At 40.3% G+C, this 20,797-nt stretch overlaps 1 protein-coding gene across 11 annotated transcripts in view; it reads left to right on the top strand.

The window, feature by feature from the left end:
• The window catches only part of VPS13D (vacuolar protein sorting 13 homolog D), a 244,422-nt gene that overhangs the window by 131,332 nt on the left and 92,293 nt on the right, over window positions 1–20,797 (top strand). For 7 of the 11 annotated variants that reach the window (XM_024749921.1, XM_024749918.1, XM_024749920.1 and 4 more), the window contains 5 exons: window positions 1,465–1,581; window positions 2,411–2,560; window positions 7,134–7,283; window positions 8,241–8,337; window positions 10,384–10,532. In XM_024749921.1, the coding sequence (XP_024605689.1) occupies window positions 1,465–1,581; window positions 2,411–2,560; window positions 7,134–7,283; window positions 8,241–8,337; window positions 10,384–10,532 (663 nt within the window). Of the gene's footprint in view, window positions 1–1,464; window positions 1,582–2,410; window positions 2,561–7,133; window positions 7,284–8,240; window positions 8,338–10,115; window positions 10,267–10,383; window positions 10,533–20,797 lie in introns of those variants that run through there. The other 4 variants (XM_024749926.1, XR_003003763.1, XR_003003764.1 and 1 more) reach the window with 4 other exon arrangements.

Genomic DNA, 20,797 nt, shown 5'->3' with positions numbered 1-20,797 from the left:
AGGAGATATATGAGGTCTCTAATCGGATAATTAACATGTTGTGTTATGAAAGTAGGAGTGGAGGGTGCTATGGGGAGTATCTAGAAAGGATTTGTATGCCCAGATTTGGAGACTGGCAGGGGCTTTCTAAGAGAAGTAGCACTTAAGCTGAGATCTAAATGTTAACTGAAGGGAGTTAGCCAAATCAAGAAGGAAAGGTGGAGGGGCTGTGCCTTAAGAATGAGAGTATTCGTTCACCAGTTATTTACTGAGCCCCTGTTAGAGCCAGGCACAGTTCTAGGTACTGAACCTAGACTAGTGAACAAACAAAGTTCCCTGCCATCTTGGAGCTTACATTCTAGTGGAGTAGATAAACCATGAGCAATAAACAAAATAAGTAAATTATATCTATATGGGAAGTTAAATATCTCCATTGAAGGCCTGGAGATAAAGGAGAGTGATCCAAGTGGCACATAGAATATGCTAAGAAATAGGCAGGAGACTGAAGCAGGGGCCAGAACATGAAAAGCCTGATACATGCTAAAGATTTTGTGTTTTTTCTATGGCAACAAAGAGTCAGGGAGTGACACGATCAGAAATTTATTTTAACTTGCTCACTTTGGCTGCAGTGTGGAGAATTGGAGTGAAACTGGAGACAGAGAAAGGCCAGTTTGGAGGGATCTGGATGAGAGATTATGGTGACCCGAACTAGAATACATGGCAGGGAGGTGGACATGAGGAGGAGGTTGGAGAGAAATGAATAGAAATGAAAGCTTGTTAGGGGGTAGAGTCAGTCAGACTTAGTGATTGCTCGAATATGCAGATGAGAGAGAGGAAGGAGTCAAGAATGGCCTTCAGGATTTTGATTTGGGCAACAAGGAGGATGATAACCTCCATCACTAAGAGATGTACACAGAGCAGACTTCTGGGGGGAAATGAGGAGTTAAGTTTTGGACTTATTAAGTGTATGGTATCTACAGGAAGGTGTCCGGAAGTCAGTGAAAGTATGGGTCTGTAGCTCAGGGAGAGTTCTGTGCTGGAGATAATGGATTTATCAGGCATGGAGAATTAGAGTTAAGGAAAAAGAAAAGATGTTGCTGTGTAACAGCAAATTCTCTGAGATAGTACACCATAATCCACAATATCTCTTTAAAAAGCACCCTTCTCTTAAGGCAAAAAGTGAGTGCCTTGATCCTGAGGTTTGCGTGTTTTGACTTGAGCTATAATATGCTAGATCACCTACAGATGCCTAACTGCCAGTGTATGAAGCTCTCCAGGCCTGCAGCTTGGTGTTAGTCATAGAGACTCAAGACCAAATTTGCTTCATTATTATAGAATTCTTACCTTAGCAGTGCTTTGGGAACCATTAACTTCCATAGGATTATTGAGCATATAGTGACTTTGACTTACACAATTGGTATGGAGTGGGTTTCACAGTGGAAGTTTGAGCCCTCTTAGTAAGTACAGTGTTTTATTTGACCGCAGATAACAGATTTCTCTCAACGGAAAAGTGACCGTTCATCATACGAAGTGGATGAACTTCCTGTTATGGATCAAGAGCTGCAGAAATTAAAGAATCCAGACACAGAGCAGGAATTGGAAGTACGTATTAGCTATTGCAGGGTCATTTCTTCATTACAAATTTGTTTAGAATTTTCCTGTTTGGTTTTCTCAGTTGGGACCTTCTCTTTTCTTTCTGACCTCTGTGACTTCTAAGTATCAGTGTTACTTCATAGTATTTAGTGTTATCACATCATGAATGTGTAAATATGTTACTTAAATGACAGCTCAGGTCAAATCAGAATGTAACGAATGTTGTTACAGTAAGATGAAAATAAAGAAAGCTAAATTATTTGAATTTAAATAGGAGTGAAGGTTGAGAATAAGCAAACTAGGTTTTATCTTTTTGGCCCCAGTTGACTCTGACATCTTCGTTTCCCTGGCCCTGTTTGGGCATTGGAAAGAAAGTGAAAAGTGTGGAAAGGAGCATGAGATAAGTGCGAAAAAGCACACTTATTCCATATTTATTCAGTAATCTTTAAAAAAAAAACACCTGTATGTAAAGCACCGTATTGGATGTTATAGAAGTTTGGTGAATAACTTAATAAGAGCTTGTCTCTCAAATAGGGACAAAGATTCTCAAATGATTATTTTCCTGTAATGAGATGCAGAATGTCATCAGTGCTCCGGTAGAGGTGTTATCATATCACTGTGGAGTTCTGGTTGGGGTGGGGAGTGTGCCTAGAGAGGAAGGCTTCTAGTGAGATGATGGAATTTGAGCCGTCAAGGTGAGTAATACAGCTCCTACGTGGTTTTCATCTGCTTAGAGGCAAAGTAGAGGGATTTAAAGCCATTTATTTCCTTGTCCTCTCCTGGCTACCTTGAGCTCTGTTTTAAACTGTCAGTGTGCCATATTTTGGTTTCCTTTCAGGTGCTTGTGAAGTTAGAAGGTGGAATTGGGTTGTCTTTAATTAATAAAGTGCCAGAAGAACTGGTCTTTGCAAGTCTTACGGGAATCAATGTGCACTACACACAGCTGGCCACCAGTCATATGCTAGAACTCAGCATACGGGATGTACAGGTGAGAGGGGGGTGCTTAGGACTTGTTGATCTCCTTTTCTTCCTGCTGAACAGCCGACCAGATCAGTGTCTGATGTTCTAAAAACTTTAGTACTTTGGCACAAATTTCTTACGGTCTTCAGAAAATCGTTTTATGAAAAGAATTCTTTTACCTATATTTGTTTTACTAATTTTTCTGTAGAGCAGAATTCTGAATATAGCAGCTAGTCCATCAGTAACTTAGATAACTTGGTCAAGGTGGCATGGAGGAAGGTGACCCATGGTCCCTCATCTTGCCAATAGAGAAAACAGCGGAAATCATCTAACCATAATTTAGAGGAACTGAAGTTCACCATAGGGAGAAAAACAAGGGAAGTGGACTTGTGCTTCCGACCAAGGTGGAGTAACAGAGACCTGATTTACTTTCCTATCTGAAACACCCCCAAAATCCAGATCAAGTAAGGAGACAACAGATTCAAGACACTGGACATCAGGCAACAAAGGACAGTGATCCCTGAGAGGTGGGAAACAGAAGAGGTGAGCCCTGCAATCACCCCAGCTTGCTGCCGTGAAAAAGTTTCCAGGCCATGTCACCAGGCGAGAGACTGAGACAGAACCCAGCAGAGTGGATGAGCTGAACAGGGTTAAGAGTCCTAAGACCAAGGGAGCCAGAGTTCATAGGACAGCAGACCTGGGAGGAGCATGCTGCACAGAAAGAAATCTCAGGAGCTCTGCAGAGGGCCCTGCAGATGGTCAGCAAAGGACAGATGAGAGGAGCCTACCATCTGAAAGGGCCATAGCACTGGTCACAGCACCGGCTGCTCACCACCAGCCACACTGGGAAAACTGATAATTATGGGACATTGGGAGGAGCCTTCCAGAAAGTCTTGGGCCTCCGTGGTGAGCTGTGTGCCCTAGGCTGAGCACTGCTCCAGACCTAGCTAACAAATCAGTCACACAGAAGGAAACTCTGAAAGAATCAAATCTGTTTCCAAGTAAATTAACCATGTCCCTGAACAACAAAGCTCAAGATTTAATGAAATACAGAAACATCCAGCACCCAACAAAGCAAAAATCACAGTATGTGGCATCCTATCAGAAATTACCAGGTGTGCAAAGGGGTAGGAAAACACAGTATATAATGAGGAGAATAATCATTCAGAAGTAACCCAGAGCTAGCACAGATGTTTGGATTTTCAGAGAAGGACATTAAAACTCATTGTAACTGTATTCTATTCTACATGTTCAAAAAGTTTAGTAAGACATGGAAGATATAAAAATCTCAAATCAAACTTCTAGAGATTAAAATGGAATGGAAAAAACAGTGGATTTGATCTGTAGCAGATGACACAGTGCAGAAAAAATGATTAGTGAACTTAAAGACATAACAAGAGAAACTGTCCAAATTGAAATACCCAGAGAAAAATAATCCAAGGGGAAAAAAACCCACAAAGAGACCAGCATCAGTGACCTATGAGAAAACTTTAGGCAACCTAATATATGGATAATTGGAGTCCCCAGAGGAGAGAGAGGAGACAGGAAAAAAAAAAAAAAAAATTAGAAGGAATTTTGTAATTATTATGTTTGTTAGAGGGTTTTGTTCTTGTTGTTAGGTAAATGTCTGCCTTTTTTCTTTTTTTAAAACATGAATAACTTTTAAAAGTCATGAATTAGGGACTTCCCTGGTGGTCCAGTGGTTAAGAATCCGCCTTCCAACAAAGGGGACGTGGGTTTGATCCCTGGTTGGGGAACTAAGATCCCACATTCCGAGGGGCAGCTAAGCCCGTGCACCCCAACTATTGAGCCGGCGTGCTCTAGAGCTCACATGCCACAACTAGAGAGAAGCCCGTGTGGCACAGTGAAGGATCCCGCATGCTGCAATGAAGATCCCATGTGCTGCAATTAAGACCCGATGCAGCCAAATAAATAAACATTAAAAAAAAATTAAAAGCATGAATTAAATTCAATTTTATTTTTTAAAAAAAAAGATTTTGACCATAGATTTTCCAAACTTAATGAAAACTATAAACTCACAGAAGCAGCTCAAACACAAATCCACATTCACACCGTCCCCTGTGCCTCTCCCCTGCCCTGCCACACATACGACATGAAGGAAACTGTACCAAGGTACATCATAATCAATTATTCAAAACCAGTGATAAAGCATCCAGATTAAAAAAGCCACATTCCTCACAAGGAACAAAGGTGAGAATGACAGCCAGTTTCTTATTGGGAACAATGCAAGTGAGAATATGGTAAGCAACATCTTTAAAGTGTTGAAAGGAAAAAAAAAACCTGCCAACCTAGAAGTCTGTGCCCAGCAAATATATCTTTCAAAAACAAGGGTGAATTAAAGGTGTTTTTAGACATTCAAAAGCTAAAAGGACTCATTTCCAGCAGATCCACACTACAAAAAAATGTTAAAGGATTATCATGCCAAAACCCCTTTTCAGAAGAATTTTTTCTTTCATCATATATCACAAATAGCAAAGAGTTCAGGCTAATGACCTTCCATTTGTTTGAGGATAAAAAGTTAATATCTTGCCACCTCTATTTCCTTGTCTTTCTTTTTTGATCTTCCAGAGAAGATCCAAGGAATCATTTGCTGTTCATTAATTTCATTGACTTTTTACTGTAATTAAAGATTTGTTTTCCTGTAGTACCTCTTGATTTCATGTGTGCTGTAAATTGTAGAAAATAAATAGATTTGAGAGCTTACTGTGATTACAGTGCTATGAGGAAAAATTTTTAAGAACAGAAGATATAGTCCCACCCTTCGGGAGTGTCTAAATCTAACTGGGAGACTGAAACAAGAATCAGAAATTCGCAGTTAGTACACTTGTGTCAAATGTATTTGGGTAAAGAACAAAGAAGAGGTCAGAGTAAGGTGAGACTTTATTGTCGTTTCTATTGGGTGTGACAGGTGATTCACTCACTGGGTGAATTCTAACTGAGTTATCATCTGTGTGCTGGGCATGGCACTGGGCTCTGGAGATACCACCATGACTCAAAAGATGAAGTTTCTGCTCTCTGAGCTAACAGACTAGGGAAGAAATCAGCCAATAAGTGAGCGAGCAAGCAAATAAATAATTCCAACCTGGGGTAACCGCTGTGAGAGAATAAAGAGGGATGCTGCTGCTTTAGGTAAGGTGGCCTGGGAGGGTCTTCCTGAGGAAGTGGGAGCTGAGCCGAACTTGGAAGAATAGAATGAGAAAACCAGACAAAAGGTATACTATGGGGAAAATGTTCCGGAAAATTCTGACGGAGGAGAGACTTGCCCATCTTTGAGAAACAATGGGGAGGCTTGTGTGCAGGCATGGTGGCGAGCCTGGAGGAGAGTGGTATGTAGTGAGACTGGATCAGGTGGGCCCTTGGAGGCTGTGCTGAGGAGTGCTGTCCTGTCCTAGGAGATAAGGGAAGCCACTGCAGGGTGTCCAGGAAGGAGGGACATGATTTGTGTTTTTGAAAGATCATTTTGGCTGCTGTATAGAGAGCACATGGTAGGAGGCAAGAATGGAAGTTAGAAGAAGCGTTCTAGGTCCCTTGCCCTTCTCTCTGCACCTTGAAAGCCAACAGAAGGACCATCTGCAGCGACTGTACAAAATGGTTCTGTGGGAACCCATGTGATACAATGGAAAGGTCAAGGGCTTGATGCTCGAAATACCTGCGTTTGAATCCCAACTCTCCTGCTTACTATTATACCTGGTGAATATAATAGTAGTAATAGTGTGGGCAAGTAGTTTAACTTCTATAAGCTTCTGTTTTCTTGTTTGTAAAATGGGGAGGAATAACAATTAACCTTTAGGGTTGTAGTGAGGGATGTGTTAGGTGATGTGTAGGAAGTATGCTTAGGGGTACCCGACACATGTTCTCTCCTCTTTCCTCTTCCAAGTGTGGGCCTTTAGGGCAAAACAAAGTAGAGATGCTTCCTGCCGTGAGCCTCCGGATGTCCATAAACTTACCTGAGTGTGGAGAGTGTGTTCTCGGTGATGGTGCTGATGTGGGGATGAATAGAGCAGTCCCTGGTGCCACTGCTTTCGTCACTCCATTCCTAGAAGGGAGTTGACTTTAGGATGGGCAGCTGTGCCCATTTGGTAGCCATCTGCTACTGATTCTCTCGTTTGAGTTCTTCAGGGAATTTGGAGCAAGAGAAGCATTGATAGCCTAGTGGTTGAGAGCGTTCGCTTTGGGGACAGAGAGAAGTGGAGTCAAGTTCTCGTTCTGTCATTGACTAGGTGTGCAGCCTTAGGCAGGGGACTCTCTTCTCAGCTTCTTTGTCTGTGACATGAGGACAGTGATGATCCCCACGAGGTTGTGGTGAGGATGCAGCAGAGCCCTGAGTTTGATAACTTGGACGGGCTGGCCGTTGTGGGACTTGAGATAATGCTTGTGAGGGGACCAGCTCGGTGCGTGGCACACAGCACTCACCAGATAAAGTATAGCTCCTAACTATTGCTATTATTGTTGCTGGTTTTAGTGAGAATATATTTCCAAAAGTACTTTCTGAATGACCTGCATATTGTGAGACCTAGTTAAAGGTAAAAATGAAAACTGAGCAATTTGCCTGTTTTTGTTGCTGCTTTTTCATGTCCTAGGTGGACAATCAGCTCCTTGGCACCACGCAGCCCTTCATGCTCTTTGTGACTCCACTGAGCAATGAGAATGAGGTCATTGAGACAGGCCCTGCCGTGCAAGTGAACACGGTGAAGTTCCCCAGTAAGAGTGCGCTGACCAACATCTACAAGGTAGGCTGGTGGGCTTGATTTGTCCTCTCGCAGCCAAGGCTCAGAGCAGCAGTTCAGGCTGTGGATGGAAATAGTCCAGTGGGGGTAAGGCACTAAGCGACTCGATACATTGTGTAGCGGAATTGATGGAAACTCCTCTTAAAACTTCAGATTCTCAGTTGTGTTGTCGATGATTCAGCGGGCAATAGTACGGAATCCATAGGGGCCAGAGTCTGTATTCATCAGCGTGAAGTCTCTGCAGGAAAGTGTAGCATCTTCTAGATTGCTCGTGACCAGGCATGATCTCGATATATTATTAAAATAATAATCCAAAAATTAGCACACAACATTGTAAATCAACTATACTTCAATAAAATAAATTAAAAAAATAATAATCCAAGACTACTGGACAAGGGATAGGAGGGGCCTGCCCTTGGGACAGGCATCCTCCTCTGTAAGCTGCCACACTATTTACTAAAAGCAGACCATTCAGAAGTGATCAACTTTCTTTCCTGGAGTAGTCTTCATGTACAGGCTAGCGTTACAACACCAAATTCTGGAAAAGTGGGAGCTAAGACATTGCTTCTCATGTTTCTGGTCCTTTGTCACCAGCGCCAGTGGGGTCAAGCCTGCCTGTGGCCCTCAAATTCACAAGCCCAGCTCTGCTCCTTAAACTAGCTGCTGTCCATGTGAGCTCAGTACCATATACCACAGTGCATCTGAAAGTATAATCCTGACTAACCAGACACAGATGCCCTGGGAACCAAGCAATAGGATGGAGAATCGTCTACTAAACATCTTCTGGAATTTTTGATTCATTATAACAGTGTAGAGAGAGATGAGCCAGAAAAAATTTGGCAGTATGATTATGAAATCACACAAGTAAAGAGACCACGCCGTATCACGGGGGCCTTCTTAGGGCGCGGATGAGAGTTCCTCTGGCATTCGCACTGTAAATCAGAATTTCTTTATCTCTAGCATCTGATGGTCACGGCTCAGAGATTCACGGTACAAATTGAGGAGAAACTGCTCCTCAAGCTGCTGAGTTTCTTTGGCTACGATCAGGCAGAATCAGGTAATGTCGAATGTTCTAGGTGTGTATCTGGGAATTGGCCCAAGGGTGGCATTTTTTAGTCTGCTTGTGAAAATAGGTGGCCTCTGAATGCCTGGCAAGCTCTCTATCCACTTCATAGTCTGAGCTGGGAAGCTAAGGTTTGTGGTTCAGTTCTCTTTCTAAGTATTGCTTGTTGACAGGTATTGAGGTGTATCTGTGTACGGAAGAAGCTGCTCCAAGGGTCTCTGGTGTCCCGGCATACCCAGGGGCAAGCTTTTGGGAGGCAGTATATTGTTCCTCTTTGTCTCATGTTTTTTGACTCATCTGCTTTAAGATGGCAGAAATGATGTTAGTCATTTAGCAAACCACTTTGTTTCCTAACCTTTGTTTATTAAACAGATTCAGGGCCAAGAATCAGAAATCCCTTCGGCAGTTCCTTGGGTTTAGCTGAGGAAAAAAATTGGCTAGCCTCAACTCCTTAACTTTTTTTCACATCCATACCCTTATGCCTTAATGTAATTACAAATGTTTCTAGTTACTTTACTCTTCTTTGGAGAGGGGAGTAGGATAAGCTTTTGAAAGACCTAAATTTTCCAGCAGTGCCACAGAAATTATGTAGCTGTCGTCTCTTTATTTTAGATGCCTCATCATGGCCTTTGCTAGACTGTATATACAGCTTAGAAAGAAGTCAGTAATGCTTAGTCTTTTGAAGACTAAACTAAATACTGAGCCTAAAGAAATGGTAAGATAGAGACTTTTAATGTTTATCTGCCCATGTAGGCTAAAGGGGGGAAAAAATCCCTGGGGACGTGTGTACATATGAACATACACGCCCACAGTGCAAGAAAGATATTTTTGCTCTGTTTACCCCAGACTTAGACTTTAAGCTTTAAGTAAGTGTCTTTGGGATCAGGAGCAGATCCTGTCTGTTTAGTGCTGCGTTCTCCACTTTGGGTCAGAACACCAGTGTTTATTTGTGTTCAGAGAGCCACTTGAGCCTGCCTGCCAGGTATCTGTTCTCTTTTGGTACCTTCCTGGGAAGTTTTACTTTAAATTTGATTGGACACGCTTTTCTTGTAAGTTGCTCTAAATAAATTTCTCCCCAAGCATTGTCTAGTGGATTTAGACTCTTTTGTAAAATCCTTGCCTGCCTTTCATTGAGGAATCTCCTCTGCCTTCTATAACTATTCCTGTTCCCTGAATACAGATAAGCCTATCTCTGTTGCGGTATCTTTTTTTTTTTTTTTTAACCTATTCCCTTCTTTCTATAAATAGAACTATATAAAAGCTTACAGTATAAATTTGTTTGATATGTAGATATGTACAGTCTCTTTGGTTTTGTTTCTAAAAGCACATGAATCCAAGTGCAAATAAGCTGCCCACATGGGTGTGGGGACAGCATCAAGTTGAAGAGCACATTGCTGTGTTTTAGCCTGTGTTCATCCCTTTTGCTTCATGAGATAACAAGTGAGAAATCGGCCTCCACTCTGCTATTTAAATGATGTCCACTGTTTGGGAGAGAGAGCCACTTGTCGTGATGTTGGTTCTTTATAGCCTGCTGCCTGTTTCTTTTCAAGGCATTATGTTTCGCTCAGATTCATCATTTAATTGGTCATGTTGTTCATGATGATCCAGTTAATCTACACTCCAAGTACTTATTTAGATATCATTTTCTGAAATAAATTCAGATAATCTGGGTCATTTATGATAATAATGGTAACGACATGGTTTCTAGAAAACGCATTGCCATCAAGCACACCCATGACCTTTGGCTTTCCCACCTGGATTATTTTTTCCAGAGATGATATCTGCCAGATGGTAATAGAGTCACAAATCAAAAGATTAAGCTATTGTACTTTTTGGATCAGCAACATGAACCAGATCTACTTTTACAAAGAAATGGCATCAGGATACTGTACATATTACTGAGCCCTAAAAAATTAAATTTAGACAAATAGACGTTTACATTTTTCTGTGAGTTTCTTTTCAATGTGAACGGAAGTATTTGAATCATGAGACTTCAGAGGAAACTTACTTTTCAAGAAAACAATTCTACCTTTGTACCAGAGGTGGAAAAATACGATGAAAACCTCCACGAAAAGACAGCTGAGCAAGGTGGGACGCCAATTCGATACTACTTTGAAAATCTCAAAATCAGCATCCCCCAGATCAAGCTGAGCGTGTTCACCTCCAACAAGCTACCACTGGATCTCAAGGTGAGCTGCTAGCTGGGTAAGTTTTAAAAATGACTTCTCCTTGGAAAAGAATGAGTGTGTTTACCACTGGCTTTTTCCGTCCAGCATCATCATTTGTAGCAGATATTTTTACAGATTTTCTTTTTTGAGAACTTTTATCGACTCGTATGTGTATGTACATATGCACAGTTGACCGTTGGATAGTGTGAGAGTTAGGAGCACCCACCCCTCCTCGCAATTGAAAGTCTGCGTATAACTTCCGTTACGTGCGGTTCTGCATCCGAGTAAACTGTTGAAAAATCCGCATGTCAGTGGACCATGCAGTTCAAACTAAGTGTGTTGTTCAAGGGTCAACTGTATTTTCCTTTTCTTTTCTTTTTTGTAATGTTTAAGTATGACTTTGCTAAAGAGTAACGAAAGAGAGTAAACACAGAATTACATAAAACCCCATCTGCCCTCTGCTTAGCTCTTGGCTCATCTCAGCGAGGTAAAAGCCTCCTTTCCTAGGGCCGCTCCCAGACTCGAGAGAAAAGCTGTAGCCAAGACAATATCTTCTTTTTGTGCCCGAGTCCTGCCTGCCCTCCTTCTCGCCTCCTAAGTACTCACCTCTTTTTGAATGGTTGACGGTGGAAATGTGTACCACCTTCAAGGATGACGCGGTCACTTACCCACCAAGGTGTGGCCTCCCCTACCCACCATATTAGGATGGGACATTCCTACAGAGCATCTGGATATGCACTTGACAGATACAGTCTGAATACCATCTTTATTTTCTGCAGTAAAATCTATTAAAATTAAGGGATGCTTCTAGAATTCAAATCCAAGCCTATCTGACTCTAAAGTTTATATACATTTTACCCCTCTGCTGTGCTGTCCCTTAGAACATAAGGAGGCGGAGGATTTTAGAGCTCTGTGAGTCCTTAATGATCCCCTTGCTTGATGAACAAGGATATTGGAGTTCACAGTGTTTTGTCACTGAAGCCTGTGTAGTTGGAGCAGGAGTAGAACCCAGGTGATTGTTGGAAGGTCCTTCCTTAGGCGGAGTCTACATCTGCCTCCCTGCAGCCTGCACCCCTTACTTCTGGTTCTTTCCTCTGTTGCACTTGAAGATGGGTATCGGGGCATCTACCTCCCCACTAACCACCGGTCGAAGGCTCTCCCACTGCCCCATGCTGCCTCCTTTAAGATGCTGCAGGGTGGTCTCTCTTTCTGAACAGGAGTAGCTAGAGATGTGGACAAGTAAGTAATAAACCTGGAGTCATACATTTCCATGCCTGCAGGAACTGTGCCAGCAGTGAAGTTGGCGAAGCAGCCCCGGGGGCACCATGGCCCTCAGAGTGTGCTCTCTTCATCTGAAGGGGGCAGTGCAGCTCAGCTCCAGCCAGTTGTTACGGGGGAATGTGAACCCAGTGTTGCCAGATCTTCGGATTTTTTAAAGTGAAGCCGGAAATCTGGATTTTTATGTGGAATCTCCTGGTTTTTAAATGTTGGCAACCGATTTGAATTTTTTTGTTTTTGTTTTTAAGCCTTGTGGACCTAACAAAACACATGTGTGGGCCTCATGTGGCCCACGATTTGCCAGCTCACAACTTCTAAAATAGACTTATAGGTAACAAGTCAGTAGTCTGGTCCAAATCAAGTCGTTTCGGCGTAAGGACAGGGCAAGGGTGACTGCTTCATTAAGGCAGCAAACGGGATGAGTAGTTGGGAATGCAGGTCGGGACCGGGGAGCTCCTGCAACCATCCTGAGAACAGGGCCTTCTCCATGGACTGTCCTGTCTGCTTAATTAGCTTTAACTTCATGTTTCCCAGGAGACTAAAGATACTTATAATTAGCATGGGAGTGGGGGGGAAACCATGGGAAAACCACTATCTTGCTAATATCCACAAGTATCCACTTGACTTATGTGACCCTTTGGAATGGGTTTGTTTGATAAAGTACATATTCCCCCAGAACACTTGGCACTCACCCAACAAACCAGTGTCAAGCATTTCCTGAGAGTTAAGGACTTCTTGTTTTCTGAATCATCTTACTAAGAAACACAGACACCTAATTGTTCCTTCCAAATTGCTCCTGGTAGAAGGTTTCCCCCCACACTAACAAATGCAGTATGATTTTCTACAGTTGAAGTAGCTTCAGGCCCCCAGTTCCTTGGTATTGATGCTTGCACGCTCACCCTGCATGCAATACACTGGGAGTCGTCTAGGTTGAGTGTTTCATTTGGCGCTATATTGAAGGAACATTTTCAAGGCATTTTTCAGATGATTGCTAAACAGATTCAGTGGAGCAGCCACATTATGAGGTGTGGGGCGGGGGACACCCTGAATGTGGTACCTTAATGTTTCAAACAGGGTGCTGGGAATTGGGATGTCAGAGTTAAATTCTCAGCTTACAGAAGTCACCATTTTATTGTGTCTTGCCTTCTCCTCGAGGAGTCTGGGACTCATAAAATAATGTCATTTATTCAAATAGTTTTCTAACAGAGTAATATCCCTTTATTAGTAGCTCTTAGGAAGAGCAGTCTGCTCTTTGAGATGAATATGTAACGGCTAAAAGTATGTGCTTAGGAAATGGAGTCCTGTCCCAGAGCAGGAATCATAAGAGTCTGACTAAAAGGTAACCATGTCTTTGGTATTGAAGGCATAATTATCTTGATTCTCTTGACTCCAGGCCAGAAGCGAGGCTGTCAGAAGTCTCAGAGGGAAGTCTCTTCAGGTTTACACCGAGGGTACATTATTGCCAGATAGAGTGTCTGTTCAGAAGGACTCAAAGCAGTTTCACATCTGCTATCTCAATTGGATTCCTTACTCTGCGATGGAAGAAGGGGGAGATAATAGTTCTCCCCCACCCACCCATTCGCCATTATTCTCCCAAGTTTGCATGTCAGAGAGTAGCAGAATAATATTGAAAGTGCCAGGTAGTTTATATGTTCTTTCAGTTTTCTTAAAGATCAAAAGAGTCCAGGAGCCTTTAAAAGGTTTCATAAGGTGGCCTACAGCAGCCCTTTTCCCATTTAGAGCATTGGGGTATTACAAAAGAAGGGCTTTAATTGAGCAATCTAGTTTGGAAGAAAACCCACATTTTAATGGTCGGAGAGCAAGAGGGTGGGGGTGAGGGGGAATTTCAAACAAAGACACTATTTAAAAAGCCTAAAACTGTCTTCTCAAAGGCTTGAAATAATTTGTTGGGAAACTTCAGACCCTTTACTTTTTCCTCCCCTCCCTAAATAAAAACCAGATTTGTTAAAAGGAAAAAAGATCCAGTATTGTTAATTGTATTTCAGAAAGTGCCAGAGAGGGAAATATCCCTGTAGTTTTAAACACTGTCCCAAGAGGCAAGTGGGCAAATACCCTGCTTCACATAAACAGTCTCTATGTACCATAAATAAACCTTTAAAGAATGAATTCCAGACAGTTTTGTTTAGTGCAGGATAAACTAAGAAAGGAAAGGACATGGCCCAGGGACTAGCTTGTGATCTGAGACCTTATGGCATATGGACAGGTATTTCTTCTTTCAACTCTATAAAGTTTCTGGAAGACTTCAGCGGTTTTTATCTGGCGGAAGTAGGAATAGACATTTTCCTATTTTTATTAGGAACTTATGAGCACAGATTGCTTTCTCCAGAATCCATTTTATAACAGGAAACTGTCTGCTACTTGGGTAAATAAGCATCAACTTTGTATACTACTGTATTTGATTAGTCATTCAGTTACTACAAGAAAAAGCCCTGTTTGGCTCGGAAAGAGGGAAACTCTCATCTCCTGTACTTTGACTCACCAGAACAACCTGAAAGTGGCAGAGTAATTCATACCAGTGTGCCATATCTCAGCTTTTTCAAATGCGGGAGGCCCCAAAGCAGTACCAGGTAAAGATCATTTTTACTGAAAGGCCAGAATACTTCCTTGGTTCAGACAAAGCACGTTAGCCACTCAGAAAGGGGATAGTGTCTCTCATGAGGGCTTTGACAACTTAGTAGAGGTTTCAAAGTCTTTGTGTTATGTGTGGTTCTCCTTCTTCACTGTTTGGTTGCAATGAGAAAGTTGGGGTACAAAGCTTTTTGCTGTATGCCTTTGCTTTGATCTCATTTCCTCTCTTCTGAGAAGAAAGTAATGCTCAGAGTTGTATTGACAAAACAAACTGCTGAACTGATGTCAGTACCTGGCTCTACTAGCATATCTATTTATTGTGGGTCTGAGCAAAGCAGTTGAGGCTACGGGGCCTCGGTTTCTGTGTCAGTGAAATGGGGAGAATAGTGCCTGCTCACTTCATCATCACTCACCATGTGCGTGGGTGAGACATTCAAGAATGAATAGCAGAACATTTTTCAGGAGAAGTAAAATAATCCTCTTTTCTGGTCTTCATGCTTTCTGCCTGTTAGGTAGTTGTGGTTGTGAAAATGAGCATGTTCAAGTCTCCGATCTACTAATAACTAGCTACAGGAGTTTAGGCCACCCACTTAACGTTCCTTTGGTTTTATTTCTTTAAAGAAATAAGAGTGTTAGGCTGAATTAACTTGAGGATGCTCTTAATCTCCGAAATGTTTTGTCCTGAAATTTAGTAGGAGGTTGCGAGTGACTTCCCAAGGCACCAGATGCAGTGGGCTTTTTTCTGTCCTCATCTTTGTCAGATCCTCTGCCATATTTGATATTGCTGACCTCCCTGTTCTTGGCGTTGTCCTTGCTGGTTCTCCTGTTATTCTTCTGTTTGTTTCTTCTCTTCTCCTAACCCATATGTTTATTAAAAAGGGCCATTTTTCTCCTCTGTGAACTAAACTGTCTGGTCATATCACTTGTCCATTTTAAAAATCATTTTATAGGTCTTTTATCTCCTCTTATTTTAGAAGCTCTTTATAGAAGTTTTGTCTTTGTTAAAAGCTGCAAGTATTTTTTCTTTGGTTTTTCATTTGTCGTTTTTACTTTGCTTTTGGCGTGCGTATGTTTTTTGAAATCATACAGAAGCTTTCTATTTTATGTTGTCAAACTTATCAGTCTTTTGCCTTTTGAATCTGAATTTTGAGTCACAGAAAAGTTCTCCCACTCTGGTTTTAGACAATTTCATCTAGGTTTTCTTCAATTATATAACTTCATTTCAATTAAACATGCTTTTGTTCCAGAAGAATTTAAAGCAGACTCTGAAAATACATGCTGAAGGATTAAAAAATAAGTGAGAAAATAAAATAGAAAGTCCAGTAAATTGCACATTTATATTAAATTATTTCAATTCAGTGGAGAATATATAGATGTTTTCATAAATGCTATTGGACTAATTAGCCATATGGAAAAATATAAAATCAAATTTATTATTCACACTCTGTATAAGAATAAATTCCAAGTAGATGAGAGATTTACTGACATTATTAGCATGGAAAAGTGTTTTTACGTTTAAAAAAAGAAGAGTATTTGGCATGCTCTCTAAAATCCCTAAAATGTCCATCATGTTAAATAAAAATATAATTGGAAAATAGACCATATCCAAAAATTGTTAATTGGAAAATAGGCCATATCCAAAAATTGTTAACTGGCTTATAGCAGACCCAAACCAGCTGAGAACTACAAAGAAAGCTAGATTGAAAAAAGCCCAAAAGTCTGTTTGAAGGTATTGGAAAGTTACCAAGACAGCCAGTACTTGAGGGGCCACGATTTATGAGAGGAAGGAGACTGGATAAGGTGAGCCCAGCATTTACTCTGGTTTTATTTTTGAGACAACTCTTAATTTGTAAGTGGTGTAGGGAGAAAGGTAAATAAGTCAAGCAGAAAGCAACTGCCCAAAGTCAGAGAATCCGAGGAAAGCTTTGGGCAGCCTCACAGGGCTGGCCAAGCAAGAGTGAGACTCCATTGCTACTGAGAGAGCTGGTAATTGAGGGGCTCAGATCTTTTTTTTTTTTTTTTTAATTGAAGTATAGTTGACTTACAATGTTGTGTTAGTTTCACATGTACAGCAAAGTGATTCAGTTATACTTATGTTCTTTTCCATTATAGGTTATTACAGGATATTGAATATAATTCCCTGTGCTATACAGTAGAACCTTGTTGTTCATCTGTTTTGTATCTGCTAATCCCAAACCCCTAATTTATCCTCCTCTGACCCCCCCCTTTCCCCTTTGGTAACTACAAGTTTGTTTTCTGTGTCTTTGAGTCTGTTTCTGTGTTGTAAATAAATTCATTTGTATCATATTTTAGATTCCACGTATAAGTGATATTATATGATATTTGTCTTTTTCTGACTTATTTCACTTAGTATGATAATCTCTAGGTCCATCCATGTTGCTGCAAATGGCATTGTTTCATTTTTTTTTAATAGTTGAGTAGTATTCCATTGTGTGTGTGTGTGTGTGTGTGTGTATGTGTTTGTGTTTGTGTACACACCACATATTCTTTATCCATTCATCTGTCGATGGACATTTAGGTTGCTTCCATGTCTTGGCTATTGTAAATAGTGCAGCTATGAACATTGGGGTTCATGTATCCTTTCGAAATAGTCTTCTCTGGATATATGCCCGGGAGTGGGATTGCTGGATCATATGGCAACTCTATTTTTAGTTATTTAAGGAATCTACATACTGTTTTCCATAGTGGCTGCATGTATTTACATTGCCACCAACAGTGTAGGAGGGTTCCCTTTTTTCCATACCCTCTGTAGCATTATTATTATTTGTAGACTTCTTAATGATTGCCATTCTGACTGGTGTGAGGTGGTACCTCATTGCAGTTTCGATTTGCATTTCTCTAGTAATTAGGGATGTTGAGCATCTTTCCATGTGCATTTTGGCCATCTGTATGTCTTCTTTGGAGAAACGTCTACTTAGGCCTTCTGCCCTTTTTCTGATTGGGTTGTTTGTTTTTTTGTTATTGAGTTATATGAGCTGTTTGTATATTTTGGAAATTAAGACCTTGTTGGTCTCATTGTTTGCAAATATTTTCTCCCAGTCCGTAGGCTGTCTTTTCGTTTTGTTGATGGTTTCCTTTGCTGTGTAAAAGCGTATAAGTTTGATTAGGTCCCATTTGTTTATTTTTACTTTGATTTCTTTTGCCTTGGGAGAGTGACTTAAGAAAACATTGCTACGATTTACATCAGAAAATGTTTTGCCTATGTTCTCTTCTAGGAGTTTTATGGTGTCATGTCTTATATTTAAGTCTTTAAGCCATTTTGAGTTTATTTTTATGCATGGTGTGAGGGAATGTTCTCACTTCATTGATTTACATGCAGCTGTCCAGCTTTCCCAGCACTACTTGCCAAAGAGACTGTCTTTTTTCCACTGTATATTCTTGCCTCCTTTGTCGAAGATTAATTGACCGTAGGTGTGGAGGGGCTCATATCTTACAGAGAAGGGACAGGCAGAACAGAAACCCCAATAGTCTGAGCTGTTTTGTTTCTTGAAGCAGATGCCAATTTCTAAGTAGTCTGAGAGAAGCCAAGCAAAAAGTAGCAGCCAAGAGGCTAACTAAATAGATCTTTTAGCAGTTTTATGGTGCTGGGGAGATTACAAGGGGAGGAATGGAATTGGTTTTCAGTTGAGACTGCTGAAGGACTATACCAAACCTTATAAAGATGGAAACAGACCAAGATTATTTTTACAAGGACTGAAAGCCAGCCTTGAAAACACTGATTGGATTAATAAGCCTCTTTAACTGCCTGCCAGAAACTAAAGACTCATTTAAAATCTATAAGTTTTTATACAGAGTATAGCATTCCATCACAGATTACCAGGCCTATCAAGAGAAAAAACAGACGCTAGAAACAGACACTAGAAACAGAGAAACCAGATGTCGACATTATCAGACACAGAATTTAAAATAAGTGTAAATGTGTTCAAGAAGTTTACCAGAAAACTGTAATTTATATTTTTAACATAATCAGATAATAAAGGAATATTACAGACTAGAATTTTTTCACAAACATAGAAGAAAGAAATTTGGACAAAATGTTACCAAATCAAATATAGCAATATATAAGAAGAAAAATATAGTTGACCCTTGAACAACATGGGGTTTGAAATGCATGGGTCCACTTATATACTGATTTTTTTTTTTCCCCAGTAAATACAGCACTACATGATCATGGTTGGTCAAATCTGTGGATGTGGAACTGTGGATCTGGAGGGCTGACTGTAAAGCTACATGAGAATTTTTGACTGTATAGGGGATTGGCACTCCTAACCCTCGCGTTGTTCAAGGGCCAACTGTATATCATAACCAAATCAGGTTTATGCCAGGGTTGTAAGTTTACTTTACATTTCCAAATAAATCATGTCATTCACCACATCAGCAGAATGAAAGAATTTAAAAATATGATTATCTCAATAGTTGCACAGAAATCTCTTGACAAAATTCAGCATCCATTTATGATAAGAACTCAGGAAACAAAAAAATAGAAAGGAACTGCCTTAATCTGATAAAGTGTCTCCATAAAAAAGCTACCCCAAATATCGTACACAGTGATGACCTATTGAAAGCAGGGAAGGATGGCCATTTTCACCACTTCTGTTCACTGTTATGCTGGAGATCCTAGCCAGTGCAATAAATAAATAAAAGGTATAAAGACTGAATAGGAAAATGAAAACTTTATTATTTGCAGAGAACATGATTACCTAGAAAATCTAAAAGGATATACAGTTATTAGAATAAATAAGTAAATTTAACAAGGTCACTGAAGACATTGTACAAAAATCAGCTGTATTTCTATATGTCAGAGAAAAGGAAAATTTGAAGGATGTCTTTACAACACCATTAAGAAAACATCAAATACAATATCATCGATTGCTGTGTAACGAATCATGCCAAAACTTAGTAGTTTAAAACAACCATTTTATTTGTTGACAAATCTGTGGGTCAGCAATTTAGACTGGACTTAGCTGGGAGCTGTTTCTGCTGGACTTACTTGTGGTTATTGATGTGGCTGCAGTCACCTGCCAGTCAGCTGAGACCAAAGGGTATATAAGATGACCTTACAACCGTGTCAGGCGCTTGGTGTTGGCTGTCAATAGACCCCCTTCCACGTGGTCTCTCGTCTTCAAGGAAGCTAGTCTCAGCCTCTTCACATGGTGGAAACATCAAAAAGGGCGGAGCAGAAGCTCCAAGATCTCTTGAGGCCAAAGCTCAGAGATTGCACGTTACTTCTGCTGCACTTTATTGTTTGAAGCAAGTTACAAGGTCAGTGCAGGTTCAGGCGAAGGGGAAATAGACTCTGCTAATGATAGAAGATACAAAGAATTTGTGGCCATTTTTACTGTACCACAGATACCTAGGAATAAATCCAACAAAGTGTGTACAAGATCTCTGCACAGAAAGCAATTAAATATTACTGAGAGAAATTTTAAAAGGGCTAAACAAGTAAAGGGGTGCACCATGTTAATACATTGGAAGATTCAATATTATAAAGTTGTCGTTTCTTCTCAGATTGATCTATAGATTCAATAGAGTCTTGATGAAAATTCTAGCAGTTTTTTTGGTGGCAGATTGACAGGCTGATTCTAAAATTCATTTGGAGATGAAAAGTGCAAAGAGTAACCAAGGTAGTTCTGAAGAAAAAGAACAAAGTTGGCGAGCTTACACTAACATACTTCAAAATTATTATAAAACTATAGTAATTAAGACAGTGTGGTATTGGCAGAAGGCAGGGCAAAATGAAACACAAAGGAGAATCCAAAAACAGACACATATAAGTACATTCACTTGACTTATGACAAAGTTACCCTGTACTACAATAAGGGGAAGGATGGCCTTTCAATAAATATTATTCAGTTGATTAGATACCCATGTGGAAAAAATGCTTCTTGATCTGTGCTTTAGAACTTATATAATAATTACGTTCAGGTAGATTGTAGATTTAGATGTGAAGAGTAGAACAATAAAAATTCTATAAGTAAACATATGGGAATATCTTTATGACCTTAGTGTAGGTAATTTCTTAACTATGACATAGAAAGTTCTTTCCATAAAGGGAAAGATTGTTAAGTTGGATTTCATTAAAACTAAGAATGTCTGCTATCAAAAAACACCAACGAGTGATAAGACAAGTCACATAATGGGAGAAGATACTTGCAGTATATTCATGAAACAGAAGACTTGTATACAGAATGTATAAGAAAAACTCCTACAAAACTATAAGGAAAAAACAGACAATCCACTATGAAAATGAGCAAAAGACTCAAGTAGGAACTTAACAAAAATGTATATCCACGAGGCTGATGTGTGTATTATCAGGTGCGTAATCTCATCCTTCAACAAGAAGATGGAAATTAAAACCACACCGAGTTACCATTACACACCCATTAGAATATTTGTTT

This window comes from Neophocaena asiaeorientalis, unplaced genomic scaffold (assembly GCF_003031525.2).
Source record: "Neophocaena asiaeorientalis asiaeorientalis breed wild unplaced genomic scaffold, Neophocaena_asiaeorientalis_V1.1 scaffold275, whole genome shotgun sequence".
In the NCBI taxonomy this organism is placed as follows: domain Eukaryota; kingdom Metazoa; phylum Chordata; class Mammalia; order Artiodactyla; family Phocoenidae; genus Neophocaena; species Neophocaena asiaeorientalis.
This window is presented reverse-complemented; position numbering and strand designations above follow the sequence as displayed.